The sequence below is a fragment of the Diceros bicornis genome, chromosome 28 (genome assembly GCF_020826845.1).
Source record: "Diceros bicornis minor isolate mBicDic1 chromosome 28, mDicBic1.mat.cur, whole genome shotgun sequence".
Lineage (NCBI taxonomy): Eukaryota > Metazoa > Chordata > Mammalia > Perissodactyla > Rhinocerotidae > Diceros > Diceros bicornis.
Genome location: NC_080767.1, coordinates 40,060,439 through 40,077,881, shown reverse-complemented (window position 1 = coordinate 40,077,881; position 17,443 = coordinate 40,060,439). Strand labels below are relative to the sequence as shown.

Sequence of the window (17,443 nt, the reverse complement as noted above, 5' to 3'; positions counted from 1 at the left end):
TGGCGAGGGGTGGGCTGCTGTAGGTGGGAGTGAGGAGTCAGGACTCTTGGAAGAAGGGGCATGCAGGCCAGTCTGGGGTGAGAGTGGTCAGCTAGGGGTAGGAGGACCAGGAGCAAAGGGTTTGCGGGCTGCTGCCACAGACAAGGAAGCGCATTTGTTAACTCACGCCTTTTTCCAGCTCTTCGAATTGCGAGAACCTGTTCTAAAGGAAGTAATTCTGGGTGTGGAGGAGGGGAAGACCTGTGTGCAGGGATATTCACTGCAGTTATTTAGAGCAGCTAAGGAGGAAAGGCAGGGGGGTGGAAGCCAGGAGGGGAGAGGGAAAGGAGGCCTACACTCAACAATAAAGGTGGTCACTGACTTTTTTAACAGTTAGGGGCCCCACACGGTCCTGCACAGAGTAGATCAATAAACGCTGAAGGAGCAGTCCCAGAAATATCCAGAAGAGACTAACACTGTCCATCCAATAACAAAAATCGCCAGCTGGCTTCCTGGCTACACTTGTCGAATGTGTCCATTAGCTGATCCTGCTTTAGAGAGCTGACTTTAAGGGCATTCATTTCAGCCAAAAAAGATTCGGCCAGTGTCTGCCATCTGACACTCTCTCCTTGACCAGGCTCTGCTCAGGCTCCTCTATTGAACTAGGCATGTTTGCATTGTCCAGTTTTAGCACAAATCCTGTTAAGTTGGTTTAACCAGAATCCCCTACCCTCCATATCTGACCACCCTGGGTATCTGATTGGGTTCCTCATCCTCCACGATCCCCCAGGTGCTCTCTGAGCCTGCCTTCAGCAAGAATCCTGTTAGGTCGGTTTAGCTAGAATCCCCCTCACCCCTGCCAGCTCCCCTTACCTTTGCATCCCCCACCCCACCTGCTCCTCGGCTGTAAGCTCCCACTTGCCCATGCTGTATTTGGAATTGAGCTTGGTTCTGTACTGAAGTCTCTTTTCCCCTATTGCAATAGTCCTGAATAAAATCTGTTTTTACCCCTTTAACTACTGTCCAGCTCTGGTTTTCCTTTGACAGATCTCCTTCTCAGAGCCCTGAGACCCTGACACTGCACAGGGCTGACCTGTGTGCCCAGGCCGCCTCTGTCCCTTGGTATGGACCATGTGGCATCAGCTATGCTGTGGCCTCGGCTGTTGCTTTTCCTCAGGCAATTTTCTGACTCCAAAAAGGCTGGGACAGGAAAACCACACAAAACTAGGAGCAGTGTGGCTGTTACCCATCAGCTGCACTGTGGGTATTGGGTGGAGAAAATTTAATCCAAAAGTCTGAACTGGGAGTTTCGCTCCTGGTCCATGGACCTGTTAACAAGTTCAAGGACAGACTGTGGGGGCCTGGATGCCCCTGAAACTGGATGCACATATTTGTGGGTATGCAAGTTTTTCTGCAGCAAGATTCTATGGTTATCACTGGATGCTTGGAGCATCTATGACCTTCCAAAAAGTCTAGGCTGAAAGTATCAAAGTTCTGAATTGATATAACTGACAAAGTAGAAAACTAACCCAGCTGATTTAATGGCACACAGAACTTAGGCAAATACTTTTAAAAAATGTTCTTCTGGGCTGGAGCACACTCTGTGAGGGTAAATGCACCTTTGTCGTCACATGAGGCAGACACTGCAAATGAGACAGACACACAGCCACGTGCAGCAGTAAGGGATAAACACGGGGCTGCAGCTCCGGGACCGGGGGCTGCGGTTCCTTCAGCTGCTCTCACCCGACCTGCCTGGTGAGGGGCATCAGGCCTGTTCTCCACTGTGCAGGCATCGCCCAGCATGAGGTCACTGAATGAATGACTGAAGGAACAAGTGAGGGTCTGGTGGGAGCCCAAGCCCCAAGGCAAAAGGAAACTCCCCTCTGGCTCCGACACCCCCACTAAGACACCAAGACTCCTTGGGAAAATGCACTTAATGACAATTCCAGCTGGGCCTAGCCTTTGCCAGGCCACCCCAAATGGATGGGATCCAAACCCAAGGACAGTCTTCAGCCATCTGTGACCATGGACCAGGCCCCTCACACGTCCCTGCCATCAGTCATGCGACCAAAGCCAAGACCAGCTGCTCCCCTAGCTGCACCATCTCCACCTCCAGTTTTTGCTGGTCTCAGCCAGAGAGACTGCTGGGCACCAGCTCAGCCCACTGGACACTGAGCTGGCTCATGGCCGCATGAAGCCAGGGCACAACCTTCAGGGATGTCCCCAGGCACCCAGGGCCAGAGGGCAGCCTGGCGTGGCAGGCCGAGGGAAGGACCAGGGTCAGCCGCAGGCAGGACCAGTGCTGGGATCCCAGCCAGCTTTCCTCAGAGGGGCCTCCTAGGGCCGTTCTGGCTCCTGTGGGCAGCACCAGGGAGCCCTGGCTTGTCCTGGCTCCCTCATCAGGCCGGACACCAGTCTCGCCTGGTCAGGGAGGCCCAGCCTTGGGCCCAGGGCCGCGTCACACGTAGTCCAGAATCTCCGTCTCCATCTCGTTCTCACTCCCATCTGACGGCTTGAAGTCCTCCTCCTCCTCCTCCTCGTCCTCCTCTTCATCTTCCCCAGACTCGTACGTCAGCTGCTCTTTCCCACCGTCAGCCTTCGTTGGGCTGGAGAAGAGAGCTGGAGCCAGGAGACAAGGCCATGAGTGTTCCAACGCAGGCTTCCTGGGTGGCCCCCAGGCCAGCTTTTGCTAGTCTCAGCTAGACAGGTGCCAGAGAGTGCAGCCCCAGACCAGGCTCTCAGGCTCCTGGAGGCCTGTTTACAATTACGGAGGTCTGGGCTCCAGCTCGGAGAACCTGCTTTGGGAAGTATGGACGGCTGGGGGGACCCAGGACTCTGCACTTCCTGAGGAGCCTCGGGCGCTTCACGGGTCCAACGGACTCCCCGAGAGTATGCACGGCATTTTGTGTGAATGCTTTTTATTGGGAGAGGGTCCATAGCCTCCGTGAGATTCTCAGGGGGGCTGTGTCCCAAATGAGGCTAAGAACCCCTACTCCCATCAGCTCTGTCGGGGTATGGCGGGCTCTGGGACTCCCCCTCCCTAAGCCTGGAAGGAACTCAGAGGGGCCCTCGTGCTTGCTCTTCCCCAGCCCTACCAGACCTGCAGCCCAGCGAGTGCTCACTCCCCTTCCTCACATCCCCAGTCACCAGGGCTGCCTGCTCCCCAGGAAGGGCAGGCAGTGCAGGGTGACAAGACCCGGGTTCCTGTTGTCCCTGCTTTCCCAGCAGAAGGCAGGCAGAACACGCTCACATGTGGCTGGAAGATGAGGGTGGTGTCAGGCATAAAGTGGGAGCCCCGGATGGCAGCATCAGCCCTGCTCCAGCCCCACTCTCTGGGCCTGTCTCCTGCCTTAGACCCCCAGGCTGAGTGCCATAGCTCCCACCCAGGCAGCCTCAGTGGGCAGCCTGGGGGATGCTGGCTCCTGGGCTGAGCCCTGGCTCACAAGGGGCCCCTCTCACCAGCGACATGGGCAAGATGATTCCAGCTGGGGGCAATTCCTCAGGGAATGGGTCCATTAGGGACACTGCTGTCCCCAGAGTGGGGCCCAATCATCTGGGACCTCCCTTCACCCTTAGCAGCTCTCACCAGGCCTCTTGGAACGGATGGTCTGCCGGATCATGAGGGTCATGGCATCCCTCAGGTCGTCGCTGGTCTTGGGGAGGCACCATCCATCCCGCTCTGTGCAAGAATCCTCGGCCCCGTCATTGCGGTGAATGATCTTCTGCAACCTGGGGGTTTGCGGTATTGAGTTCCAGAGTGGGGTTGCTATTAACAGGTGCCAGTAAGCAGTTTTAGTAAAGGTGGGGTTGGGCTTAGAAAAACAGCACTTCGAGGGACATGGAGCAGAGGAATGAATGTGGTAATGAAGAACGTCCATGAAAGCTATGCTCCCAGCTGGGGTCCTTAACCGTGTGGTCCCTGGACCCCCAAACTACAAAAGCAGGGTGTGCCCATGCCCATCCTCCTGGTGAGAGTTCAAAGCTTTCTCGAGGGGCTGGCCCCGGGGCTTAGCGGTTACGCGCGCGTGCGCCGCTGCTGGCGGCCTGGGTTCGGATCCCGGGCGCGCACCGATGTACCGCTTCTCCGGCCATGCTGAGGCCGCGTCCCACACGCAGCAACTAGAAGGATGTGCATCTATGAAACACAACTGTCTACTGGGGCTTTGGGGAAAAAAAAGGAGGATTGGCAATAGATGTTAGCTCAGAGCCGGTCTTCCTCAGCAAAAAGAAGAGGATTAGCATGGATGCTAGCTCAGGGCTGATCTTCCTCACAAAAAAATAAATAAATAAAGGTTTCTGGGATTCTGGTGGGCTCTGGGAGGATTGGGAACCATGTCACGAAGCCTCAGGTGGGCACTGGAGGAGGAGGGGCGAAGACTCAACAACAAGACATGTCTCCGCCCAGCCCAGCGCTGCGGCTCAGAGGCGCAGCCCGTGTGGACACTGGAACCGCCCTGGAGGGCGGCGAAGCCCAGACACGGAGGAATCTCCCGCGGCACCAAACCCCAGCTGAGCAAGTCTTCCCGCTGAGTGACTAAGGCTGACAGGACATGGAAGAGTTGCAGGAACCACTTTGGTCCCTAGACGGTTTCTTAGCACTGACCCGAGGCCCAGGCCCCCCGCGGCGTCTCAGGCCCCTCACATACTCACTCTTCCACATTCAAGTCACATAACTGGTAGAACATCTGTCGGTACGGCGGCAAGGCCCCCTCCCGGAAGATGTAGACAGAGTCCTGCGAAGGAGAGGAGTCGGGCAAGGTCAGGGGGACCCCTCCCCTGGGGGCGGGCGGTGTTGGAGACCCCCACTGGGGCTCCCCCGGGGCCCTCTCCAGGGAGTCAGCTGGTCCCAGGACCTGGTAGGCCTGTCTCTTCTCCCTGAATCCAGGTGGGCAGACAGGCCCGAGACTGGGGAGCAGATGTGGAGAAAACCAGCTCCGACTCCCCTGGAGGTTCTGGGAGGGCGGACGAAGCAGCCTCACCCTCCTGTGGCCCTGGAACCATGAACCGCCTGCGTGGCAGGCCAGGCACTCACCGCGTGGGGTGCACACCAGCCTGGGCCGCACTCTGCCTGCCGTGCCTTCCTGCAGTCAGCCCACCTCCTTCCTCGCCCACTTCTGCCACCTGGTCATCTTATGCAGCCCTGCACACCACCCTGACATGAAGCAGGGTTTACTGAGTGTCTGTGTTCTCTTTTCCCTACCCGGGCACACAGTCTGGAGGTGGGGATAACGGCCTAAAATGGGAGTCCTTGAGGAGGAGGTTGCTCAGACGATGATCTGCGCCCCTCACTGAGGAGAGAGGATACTGATGGCATGGGAAGACAGCCGCGTCCCTCATGGCACCCGTCTCTGCATTTACACTCTGCTACCCGCTACATGAGGCAGCCAGGGCGGGGGACGCACCCTGCCCGGCCTCGCCTGGACCGTGGAGCAGCTCACAGCAGCCCAGGTATGGAAAGCGCTTCGGAAATTGCCACCATTGTTGGGTGATTGTGTTCATGAAAGCGTGGGCCTGTGAGGGCAGGGCCCTGGCTCTCATCCCCGCAACACCCCCTGCCTGGCCCATAGCTGGGGTCCAGATGGTCTGCTTGGCTCCGTGCGCCCGATTCTGACCATCCCAGTGGCAGCTACAGGCCTCAGAGGGGCTGGGCACACAAAGGGCACCACACTCAGTTGTTGTCAGATTTCCTTCTCGGAGACCCGCCACCAACTCTTTGCCCAGATGGTCCTCAGTACCCACTGCCCTGGGTGGTTCGCACCCGGAGTTCCCACTCTGTTTTCAGAGGCTGTCCTGGAAGGCGGGAGTCATGTGAAGGCAATGGGTGGGCAGAGTGCCTCAGTCAAAGCCCCTCCCGGTGTCACAGACGAGGGGACCTGAGGGGGACTGTGTGTTGGGCCTGCACGAGTGAGGCACCTCATCTCCACCCTCCACTTCACCCAACCAGGCGGGCAGCTGCTCTCCCTGGGGGCTCAGGGGGCACCACCTTGAGCTTGTACTTGTTGGAGGCCGATTTCCGTGCGCTGGCCGTCCCCGACGGGCCCAGGCCCTGCTTCAGATCACGCATGCTGACAACCTGGCTGGCTGTAAGGGGACAACAGCAGTGCTTTGGAACACAGGAGACAGGGAGTGCTTCTCCCAACCCCCGCCCTCCTGCCTGCCCCACCCCCTCCCAGGGAGCTCTGGCCAGCACCCTGGAGTGGCCCCCTCAGGAAGCTCCTCCCCACGCCTCTCTCCAGACACCCATCTTCCTCAGAGTCGTGTGAGGGCAAAACAGCCCTGATGGGCAGAGCGCCGCGGCACTTACGCGTCTTTTTGATGGTGATGGGGAAGCTGTAGTTGTAGGTGCTGCGCTTGGCCTTGACGGGCATGTCGCTGTGGGCGTAACCTGCCGACAAGGGTGGGTACGTCAGGAGAGGGTGGACACAGAGCCCCTCCTGGCAAACTGCGCTGGCTTCAAGCTACAGGCACACGCACTGGGGTGACAGGAGTCCCCACATTTGGCACAGCCCACGCAGGACCACATGCGGGTGCTTTGTGTACAGTGGCTCACTGCGGGCCTGGTGACTGACCACTGCTGGAGGCCTGGCCTTATACAGAGGCCATAAGTGACTGTGCAATAACCAAACAGATGAATGACTGGAGTTCAGTCCTTGAGGGTCAACACAGGAGCCAGGACCAGAGCTCAGATCCTCATTTCTATGCTGTTCTGCATCCAACAGCTCTCACCATGGGAAGGCTTTTTATCCTCTCCACGTGGATACATTCTTTTTTATTTATTTATTTATTTATTGTGTGTGTGAGGAAGATTAGCCCTGAGCTAACATCTGATGCCAATCCACCTCTTTTTGCTGAGGAAGATTGGCCCTGGGCTAACATCCATACCCATCTCCCTCCACTCTATATGGGACACCGCCACAACATGGCTTGATAAGCGGTGTGTCAGTGCGCACTCGGGATCCAAACCTGCGAACCCCGGGCCACCGAAGCGGAGCATGCGCACTTAACCACTGCACCACTGGGCCGGCCCCTGGATACATTCTTATTACAAAAGAGAATGCCAGAGAGAGAGAGAGAGAGAAAGCAAACGCTTTAGTACTTGTTACCGTATTTCATCCCACAGCGGATTCGGAAGTCAAGGACCTGATACATCTTGGCTTCCGGGTGTTTGCGGGGGTCATACCCATACCGAATCCACAGGCTTCTCCAGGGACCTGTTATCTGGAGACAGAAAAGGCGGGAGTGCGTGGTGGGGTCAAGGCCAATCCCGGCTCCCTCAGAGATGCAGGCCCAGGTGGCCTGCTGGTGGGATGGGGGGACAGAGGACACCCTGAGAGTTGGGGACTTGGCTCTGGACCCACCCTACCCTGCCACATGTGGCTCTGTCCCCTTGGACAGGTCACTTGGCCTTTCCCAGCCTTGGTCTTCCAGTCAGATGAGGATGACATGAGCCCCCTTTCCCACAGTCTTTGTGAGGATTAAATGAGAGGACGCCCTTGGAGCCCTGACCACAGGGTCTGGCACACAGTAAGTGCTCAGTACATGTTATTATTGTAAATATAATACATGTTATTACTGTCCTAACTATGGGATGTTCTGGCCCCAGGTGGTACTCCTGAGGTCCTATGTCTAGAAAGCCAATGCTAAAAGACAGAGGCACCTCTCCAAAGTCTGGGGTCCAAGCCACCTGTCATCACTGTCACGGTCACCTCTTACGCTGGCCTCCCCAGTGCTCAGTCTGGAGACCCTTGGCAGATAGGATCCCTTCCTCCCGGCACCTTTGGAAACCTCAGTAATGACACCCCCACCTCCATCCCCTCCTGGACTGAGTCCAAGGTGGATCTGCCCCCAACTGAACCCTACTCAACCCAGGTAGATGAGTCGAGGCTGGCAGCACTGTGGCTAGAAGCCCTGCAGCCAGACAGGCTGGGGTCCTCAGGTAGCTCTGCCACTTGCTGCTGTAGGACCCTGGCGTGTCAAGTCACCTTTCTAGGCTCTTCCTCAGAGGTAAAAAGGGAATCTTGTGCCACTCCCCAGGGAGGAAGAAAGGATGATGTGCACACAGCACTTAACCCAGCACCTGGTCCTTAGAAAGTTCTCAATACAAGGTCATTTTAAAACGCATAATCCCTTTACTTAATATAACGTAATGTACTAACTCCTTAATCCCAAAATCTTCCTTATATGGCCAAATGTGTTACTGAGGAGGCTGGGGAGACCCTTTCTAGGGGCTGTAACAAGCTGTCCGGGGGTGCCAGCACAGGGCTGCCTGCTCTTGCTGCGGCTCTGAGAGGTTACAACAGGGATCAGGATGACCCTGGTGGGAACCAAGGTGGGCAGCTGGGCAGACACTCACCATGTAATAAGCCATGAAAGGCAGCAAGACCTTGAGCTTGTCAGGGTGGACGCTGATGTTGGCCTTGACGGCATTACGTGACCAGATGGGACGGATATCAAACAGCTGGGGAGGTCAAGGCAGAGGCTGAGATGAGCACGCAGCTTCCCACCCGCCTGCCCCTGACTCCCCAGCGTGGCCTGAGCCCCGGCGGACCCTTCCGGAAGGGAGCTGGCAGAAAGCAGGGGCTGAACACGCAAGGACCAGCCTCTAGGAACCACTACACGCACCCCCTCGCTCCTCCCTTCCCTCGGCAGCGTGGACTGCAGGCCAAGCACGTGTCAAGTGCGGCTGCAGGGCCTGGGGGTCCTGAAATGACCACGAGGGCCTCGGTCTCTGCCCTTATGCAGCTCACAGGGCAGAAGGAGAGGCAGATGGCCAAAGTGGCCAGAGCAGGGCTAAGCGAGGGGGTACTGGACCTCCAGGACCCCGAGCAGCCCCAGCCGAGGGAGGCGCCTGAGTTGGCATCAGGAAGGCCGAAGGGGGAGGACTGCAAGAGGCCAGAGTGGCTGCAGCGGGAGGGCCAGGACAGAGGGCCCTGCACCAGGTTCAGGACTGGCTGTGTCCAGAGGACCATGAGGGGCTGTGTGTAGTGGCCCCCACGTCCTCCCTTCCCCTGTGACTGCTAGAAACGCAACAAGGTGTCCACACAGTCTCTTTAAGAAAGAACCCCCTGCAAAGAGATAGTCAGTGTCAACAAGGGAAGAGCCAGGCCTCAGTCGGCAGTGATGTGGCCTCGCTGAGAACCTGCTGTTCACGCCTGCTGGGACACAAGGAACAGAGGCCCGGCCCGCATCTTCCCCGAGCCTGAGGGCCAGAGGCCAAGACGGACGGCCGCTTCCTCCCAGGGCAGACCGTCCACCCAACTCTGATGGGAGGAAGCGCCGGGCCTGGCACACAGGAGTTGCTCCCTCGGGTTAGCTGCAACCACTGAATGGAGAAAAGAAAGCTTCCTGGACCCCAAAGCTCTGCACCAAAGTCACATTCGGACAAGGCACCAACTGTTCAGCACCCCACAGGGACCTCTTCAGAATTCTAAGAAATATTTTCAACCTTGGGATGCTGAGCTTATACTGGCTTGGCTTTTAGACGTGACATCTGGAGGTGAAATGTTCCCATGTGCTAATCAACCAGTTTAAAAAAAAAAAACATCAGTCCAGCCAGCTGCCAAACAAAAGAGGCCGTCAGTGCAGAGGTGGCCCCGCGGGGCGGGCTCACCTTCCTCAGCTCCTCCTCCACCTTCCGGTCCACGGGGTTGGTGCACACCTTCCTCCACGTCTGGACGGCAGCCTCCAGTGGCTGCATAGGTACTTCATCCTCCTCGAAGTTGACAAAGATGGCGTTGTGGGGGCGCCGGGCCCTGCTCAGACCGATGAGGTTCTCGCTTGAGATGGGGGGGTTGTTGTAGCCTTCCCTGGGGGCAGAAGAGCCAATGAGGGCCAGAGCACCAAAGACGAGCCCCGGCACAGGCCTGGCCCGAGCAGGCAGGGAGCCCAGCAGGCCTGCGGTGCTGGCGGCCCGTGCTCGTGGGCTGGGCCCTGGAGTCTGGGTTACGGAGAGGCTCTCAGAGCCGGCTGCTGAAGGCAGGGGCCTGTGTTCTCAGGCTGATGACTGGGGAGGAGACAGGGCAGACTGCCAAAGACAGCTCAGGGAGGCCCTGAGGCCGGCGGCTCTGAGGCTAGGCAAGGTCAAAAGGTTCCAGAGGCTGGAGTGCAGGGAAGGGCTCCTGTCATGAGGCTGGTGGCCTCACGACTGCATTGAGTCACGCACAGCACTGTCCAGCCAGTGAGAAACTGGAAACCACTTAATGCCCAGCAGACAGGAAGGGCGAAATCACTTAAGGCACAGCCACCAGCAGAATACGATCAATCAGCTGTCAGACAACTGCCATGCTTACTGACTTTTACGATTCACTTATTTAACCCTCAAAACAGTCCTACAAGGAAGGAACCATTTTCCCATGAAGTAGCTGAGGACACAGGGGTTAGAAACCTGCCCAGTCAGAGCTCCTCATAATGGAGGGGGCCTGGCTGCAGAGGCCCCGTGAACCACCGTCCGGCCACCTCTGACAGAGTGTGAGCCTCGGACTCCGAAGCATCTCGACAATACCTAGGTGAGTGAATGATGGATATTACCAAACGGCATGGTCTCAGAGCACAGAGGTTACAGCAGGGGCTCTAAAGCCAGTTCTGCCCGGTCGGTCTGTGTTGGCACAGGACACAGCCAGGGGGAGGATTCCAGGATGCCCAGAGGGGACACCTCTGTGAGGAGGATGCCACAGACGCCAAACGTGGACTCCAGCAGGGAGAAGAGTCACCAGCTCCAGCAACTATCACCCCCGGCTTGTTTCACTTCATCCAGACCACACCCCAAACCCACTCAGTTACCGTGAAGCACATTTTCAAGTATGTCCTGGATGTCACAGAATTTCATTCAGGTGATTACTACCTTCTAAATTTGTTTCCATTTTACCTTAATTTTCACAATGAGCACATACAATCTGCATATTTATAAAGAACAAAGTGATTTTCCACATTGGAAACAGAGTTACAAAGATAGAATCAAGTCTGGGCCTTTTTTCCCCCTGACTCCATTAGAAACTGTCCTGGATGGGGCAACATCATCCTGTTTTCAAAGACACCTCCCCAGAACCCTGGACACCCCCAAGAAGGAGAGGCCTGTTGGCTCACTCAGGGCCAGGCAGCCCACCTGAGAGAGCAGCCGCAGGGCATGGGCCACCTGCCTGTGCCCCTCACTGCAGGGAAAGGCTCCCACAACCACTCTAACTTCCACCTCCCTGGACTCAGGGAGGGGCCAGAGAAGTGGCAGCCGGACCTCCTCCCCAGCATCCTCGTGTCCCCAGGAAGGCCAGCAGAGCAGACAAATCAATAGCGGCCCTGGGAGAGAAGACAGGTTCTTTCCATATGCTGGAAAATCGATACACCACGTGGGGAGGGGAAAAGGGCTTGTGGGCCCAATGGCGGCCGGCCATCCTCCCCTGTCCCCACTCCAGAGGCCGGGAACAGCTGCCTGCTGGCCCCACAGGACAGAGAAGTGACTCAGGTGCCACCATCCAGTGCCAGGGGCCAGCAGTGCAGAGGGGGGCTCTGTTTTCTTCTTATATATTTTTTGGTTTGTTTGTGCCTGACTAAAAGAGTAAAATGCTTCTGGAGGAAAAATAATAAAAACATTTCAGAAATAAGTAAATTTTAGAAATGGATATTACCCCCTGCTTAAAACTCAGTTGTATTGAGTATAATATACACATAGAATGATATATCATTCCCCGTGCAAGGGTTTCAGCAGGGAGGGGAGGTGAACAGATTCATTTCGTTAAACATTTAAATACAATGCATATGTTAGTTATTCATTTCTGTAATGTTTTATTCTTTTCTGACAAGCACAATTTACTCTCGCAATCACAAAAAGGGGGCAGAGGTGTTATGTATTCAACAGGCCTGAGAGACTTCAACCAAAAGCAACCCGTACGGCCCCTGTCTGGCTCCCAAGTCACTGTCAAGACAACCAGGGAAACTGAACAGGACTGGGAGTGGGATGACATTATGGAATATCGTTAAATTTGCTTTCTATGATAACAGCGTTGCAGTTATGTTTAAAAAACCAAGTCCTTCTCTGTTAGAGACATTCACTGACTTGTTTCTTGAGAATGTGGAAGGAAGCTGAGGGGTGGGGGGGAATAAAGTGGGCAGCTAATCGTTGAAGCTGGTGGTCCATCAGGCACTTCTCTCTAGGGTAGGCTATGTTTGGAACTTTCCATGACGTATTTCTTTAAAGGAAGAGAACACCACACCTTCTCCTCAGGACAAAATCTAAGCCCCTCATCATGGTCTGGGAGACCCTTACTCCACCACTCTGCCTGGCTCACTCTGCTCTGGAACACTGGCCCCTCGACCGTGCCTTGCATGCACCAATCCCCTGGTCTGGAATGTTCTCCCTGGATCCTGCCCGGCTCCATCATCACTCGGGTCAGTTTCATATCTCAGCTCCTCCGAGGGCCCTCCTTGGCACCTTAGCCCCCACCCCACTCATTGTCCATGATGACCCATTCCCCTCTTATCTCCTTTCAGACATACATCTGGACGCGGCACCCATCAGTCATGCGTGTTCCGTCCAGCTCCCTGACCCCTCGGCCTGGCATGGAACCATCTGTTGTGTTCTCCACTGACGCCCAGCTCTGGGGAGGCCCCGGGCCATGAGAGGCGCTGTCAGTACTTGTTGTTTTTTATTCTTTTATTTTTTTGTGAGGAAGATCAGCCCTGAGCTAACATCTGCCAATCCTCCTCTTTTTGCTGAGGAAGACTGGCCCTGAAAAAACATCCGTGCCAATCTTCCTCCACTTTACGTGGGACGCCGCCACAGCATGGCCTGACAAGCGGTACGTTGGTGCACACCCGGGATCCGAACCCGGGCTGCCAGCAGCGGAGCGCGCGCACTTAACCACTACGCACGGGGCCGGCCCCTGTCAGTACTTGTTGAAGGGAAGATTTAATGAGGAAAGAGCAAGTTCCCATCCTCCCACCCCTCCAGAGATAACTGTTCTGGGCCCAATCTTCTGGATTTTTCTAGGCTTCTATGATCACACCACAGTTTGGTTTTATACTACAGAATCTGCTCTAACACCTGCCTTTTTCATAGAGCAAGGTACCCTGGCTGCAGGGCGTTGGCTTGGACCCTCAACGCTGCAGTGTGGAGGGGCCTTACCGGTGCTGTGTTTCTGGTCGATAGAAGTAGTCCACCGGGGTGTCCAGCCTTGAGAAGATGGGTGGCGGGATGTAGAGTGGCAGCTCTTGGTGGAAGAAACTCTCCTTCTCGGGCTTGAGCATGAGCACTTTGTCATACATCGACGTGTGCTTGCCACCCGCTTCCGTGTGCACGGCCAAGTACTGGAAGTCGGACATTCCTGGAAGAGACACTGACAGATGGCGGACGTCGTAGCAAGGGATAGCTCTCCCTATTACACCCGCCCAGGAACTAGCAGCTGCCACGCACCAACGCCCACATCTCCTTGGGGAGGTGCTGAGCAAGCCATGCAATGGAGGCTGCCAGGTGGCAGGAGCTGAAACCACACCCTTCCGAAATGCTTCTGTGAACTCAGCTCAATGCACTCCAAGTTACTGGAATAAATATTATTTCGGGGAGACTAGGGGGTTACATGACATATGAGGAGAAGGTCTAGGTCAATGCTTCCCCAAATGTAATGTGCATATGACTCACCCGGGATCTTGCTAAATGCAGATTCTGAGATACTGCATTTCTAACAAGCCCCCAGGTGAGCCAGATGCTGCTGGTCCAGGGACACTCATTGAGTAATGAGGTGCTGGCTCAGTTAGAGAGATAAAGAATGACTCACTCAGAAAGCCTTGTCCCAGAGAGGACAGCCCTCTTGGTGAACGCCACACCCCACTGAATGACTGATGTTCAAAGCTCTCGGCCCCTGGGGCTCAGGTCCTGCCCTGGGTTCTTCTCACTTTCTTCTTTTCTCTTTCTAGACCCTCCTCCTTTCTCAACCTTTATTCTCTTCAGATTCTATCTGAGAACTGCAGCTACAGACACTTGTCAGTAACTTACCAAGCGCCTGTGTGCCCCTTAACGGGCGTCCTCTCCTGAATCTTCACGAGGGCCTAACGGGCTCAGGGCCCCGACTGGACAGACAAGGAGACTGAGGCTGAGGAAAGCTGAGCTACCTGCCCAAAGGGACTCACAGAGCTCAGGGAGGCACAGTTCCAAAGTCTGTGTTCTTTCTCACTCCCTTCCCCAGCCCCCGCCTTACTCCCTCCTCACTGGGGCTTGCTGTGGGTAGCAAACTCAATTGAGGACCCCACAGGAGACATCCAGGTGGCTAAGAGTGCAAAGGAACACGAGTCCCAGGAGCTGAGGTGATCCAGGAAGGCTTCAGAGGGGAGGCAAGACCAGCAGCAGTCAAGACCAAGAGCAGGTTCCAAAACACTGGGGGTCAAGCATTGGAGGCCTGCTGCCCAGCTGTATTTGGCCCCACATAATGGCTTTAAAAATTAGGAGATTTCTCACAGAACTCTAGCTTCTCTTAAGAATGCAGAAAACGAAGCAGCAACAAGCCCACAGTCTGTAGGGAGCTGTTGGCCGGAGGGAGGAGAGGCTGCCTCCCGGATGGGGCCTGCACTCTGCCACTCCCCTCACCTCCTGCCCCTCACGCCCGGGCGTATCCTGGCCCACTTCACTGTGCGGATGCCCCATGAGGCTCCTGCAGGTGTTTGGGACAGTTCCTGAAATAACTCAATGCAGTAATAATGCATTTTGCAGTTACCTTGAAATTTGTAAACGGTGGAGACAGTGCCAAGGATCTCCACGTCGAACGTGACCTTGGGGTGGGACTCGGGCCCTGGCACCCCCTTCTGCCGCCTTGTCTTCCTCCGGACTCGGAGCAGCAGGCTGCTGGTACTGAAGCGGTTAGCGCACACGGGGTGGCAGTAGGGGTCCTCGGGCCGGAAGTACAGCTCCAGCCTCTTGGTGGGGTCTGCATAGATCTGCGGCAAGGCGAAAGGAGACGGAGTGAAGCAGTGACCAGCTAGGCTGCTGGCAGGGAGCCGCTCCTGTCTCAACAAACGCCTGATGGCGACCCAGGGGACCGAAGGGCCAGGAGGCTCGTGTTTCATTCTGAGCCCTTAATTCCCAAAAGACTCACTTTTCAAACCCAAGTAGCTTAGTTTTTGTCCAGTAGAGAAAATGAGAATAGTATCTTCCTTCTAAGGAGTTGTAAAGCTGGAGATAATAACTACCAGTTCAGTAAAAGCCTTCATCTATCGAGTACCTGGTCACTGCGGGGAATCATGCGACTCTTCTGGCAACACTTCAGGGAGGTGTTGTCACCCCTGAGTTTACCAGGGGGTAACTGAGGCTGGGGGGCTGAGTGACTGGTGTAGGGCTTCCTACTCCAGGAACTACCTACCCCAAAGGGGCTTGGCATTCGGGCTCACATGTAAATGTTCCTAGGTCCAAGAGAGATTAGATCAATCAGTAATAACCCCTTTGGCTCTGACCAGCTGTTACTTGTCCTTCCCAAGCCTTGCTCCTTCTCCTTAAATGGAGATAATAACAGTACCTACTCCTAGGATTGCCACAATGGTTAAATGAAGATACATATAAAGCACCTAGCCCAGAGCCTAATTCACGGAAAACACTCACTATGTGTCACCTACACATGAATGCTTGCCCCACACGGGGTAAGACGGAGGCAGTGTCAGCTGTGCACACAGGCAAGCACCAGCAATGTGCACGGCACCAAGGCCATCTACTTGCTAGTCTGCTGGCTCCCCAACCCCATGACGGGACCTGGCCCTTAGGGGGTGCTCAGGAGACATGGAGGGAAAGAAAGTTAAGAGGAGCCCCAACTCTCAGGAGGCCCTTCTCACGAAACACAGGCCCCTGAGACTGCTGGGCTGGGAATGGCCCCAGCAATGAGCCTGGCACTGAGGCGGTACTCAAGAAACACGAATGGAATGAATGAATGATCAGAGTCTCTTCCCAAAGGGCTCACATTGTAGTTGGGTACAATATCCCTGGGGTTGGCGAGAGTCAGTGTCCTGTCAATGCCACAGTAAAGTGAATAAGTCAGAATAAAAGAAAACATGACAGGCCTCCACTGGGGCATGCTGGCCTTAGTGACAGGTTCAGGGTTTTTGATATTTATAAAGGATAAGGAAGCAGCAGTTAAGAGTTCAGACTTCGGAGGGGAGGTATGCATGAGTTAAAATCCCCACTGTACCATGCTGACCCAACCTTTCTCACCTGTCTTTACCTGAAAAGTGGGAATAATAATGGTACCTAACTCACTAGATTGTTGTGAGGGCTCAATCATGCATTCGACAAACATTTTGGAAGCAGGTACTGCTACGGATGTAAGGACTCCAGGAGTGAACAAGAGAGACAGGGTCCTGCACTAGTGGAGTTTACAGTCTCAGAGCCAAGAGGCCAAGACAGACAACAAACACGTTAAAACATAACCTCAGATTGGAATTAACAGGTTGAAGGGGCAGATATTAATTGCTAGAGGCCACTTTACTTAGAGCACTCAGGGAAGGCCTCTGGAAAGAAGAGGCGTTTCAAGATCTGGTGCATGTAAAGCACTTACACAGAAGCTGGCAAGGGAGGGACTCAGCCCAGAGCCCCTATTTGCTGGGCGACCTTGAACAAGTTGCCTCGGTTTCCTTGTAAAATGCAGACAACGACAGCTCCTACCTGGCAGGGTTCTAAAGAGGATCGAATGTAAGTAAAGCACCCAGACTGTGCCTGGTACAGAATAAGTTGTTGGCTGTCACCACCTTTAACCCAATAACCCAACACTTTGTCCCCCTCTCAAGCAGGTCAACGGTTCTTAATCTCCCGGTGCCTCAGTTTTCTACTCCGTGCAATGAGGGTGGGGCAGCCCAGCACATCCTGGGGGCTGCAGGCGAGCTGCGCTCACGGCCGGGATGCCGAGGCTGCGGCTCATCCGAGGATGGGGTGGAGCGGACACACTCTCCTCGCTCTGGGGCTCCCCTTCTGTCCTTCGCCCCCTGCGCCCAGGGAAAAACGGTCCATTTCCGGCCATCTCGGAAGCAAAGCCCCGCCCACCGGCCGCTCCAGAGCCCGCCTCAAGCTCCGTTGCCCAGGAAACCACACTTCGCCGGGCGGTCCCGCCCCTCCGGCCGCAGTCCGCGGCTCGATCCTCCCGCGTGGGCCGGGGACTCCTCACCCGGGAGACGCCTTCCTCGCCCCCCAGAGTCGGCAGCATCTTGGACACGTCGCGCACCACGCCCGGGTACTCCACGCACACCAGGCGCCGCTCGCGCCGCAGCTCCACGGGGATCGCGGCCCCCGACCCCGCGTCGGCCGCCCCCGCCGCCATCCCTGCCCGTCTGGCCGGCCGCCGCGGTCCGTTCCTCCACGCGCTCCCTGGGGCCTCGTCTCAATGGTTCCGCGAAGGAACGTTCCGGGCCCCCTCACCGCTTGCGTCTCTCTAAATCCCTGGGCTCAGCGAGCCTCGAAGGCCTCTGGGAGCAAACAGCCCGAGGGGAGGCCCCAAGGCCTACGGAG

The 17,443-nt window shown here is 55.9% G+C and overlaps 1 protein-coding gene across 4 annotated transcripts; it reads right to left on the bottom strand.

Moving 5' to 3' along the window:
• Positions 1–1,496: 1,496 nt before the first annotated feature.
• On the bottom strand, positions 1,497–17,438 carry GTF3C5 (general transcription factor IIIC subunit 5). Of its 4 annotated transcripts, none has more exons than XM_058524391.1 (11): positions 17,103–17,438; positions 14,676–14,895; positions 13,094–13,304; positions 9,590–9,785; positions 8,333–8,437; positions 7,083–7,197; positions 6,284–6,364; positions 5,963–6,060; positions 4,630–4,712; positions 3,566–3,708; positions 1,497–2,598 (listed from the first exon to the last, which is right to left on the bottom strand). In XM_058524391.1, exons 1-11 carry the CDS (start codon positions 17,253–17,255, stop codon positions 2,438–2,440), a joined length of 1,566 nt encoding a protein of 521 aa, XP_058380374.1. In that variant the 5' UTR covers positions 17,256–17,438; the 3' UTR covers positions 1,497–2,437. The 4 variants fall into 4 exon arrangements, with proteins under 4 accessions (XP_058380374.1, XP_058380375.1, XP_058380377.1 ...); XM_058524392.1 differs by having other exon boundaries at positions 13,094–13,292; positions 17,103–17,437; XM_058524394.1 differs by lacking the exon at positions 17,103–17,438 and adding an exon at positions 16,607–16,713.
• Between the last annotated feature and the right edge of the window lie 5 nt (positions 17,439–17,443).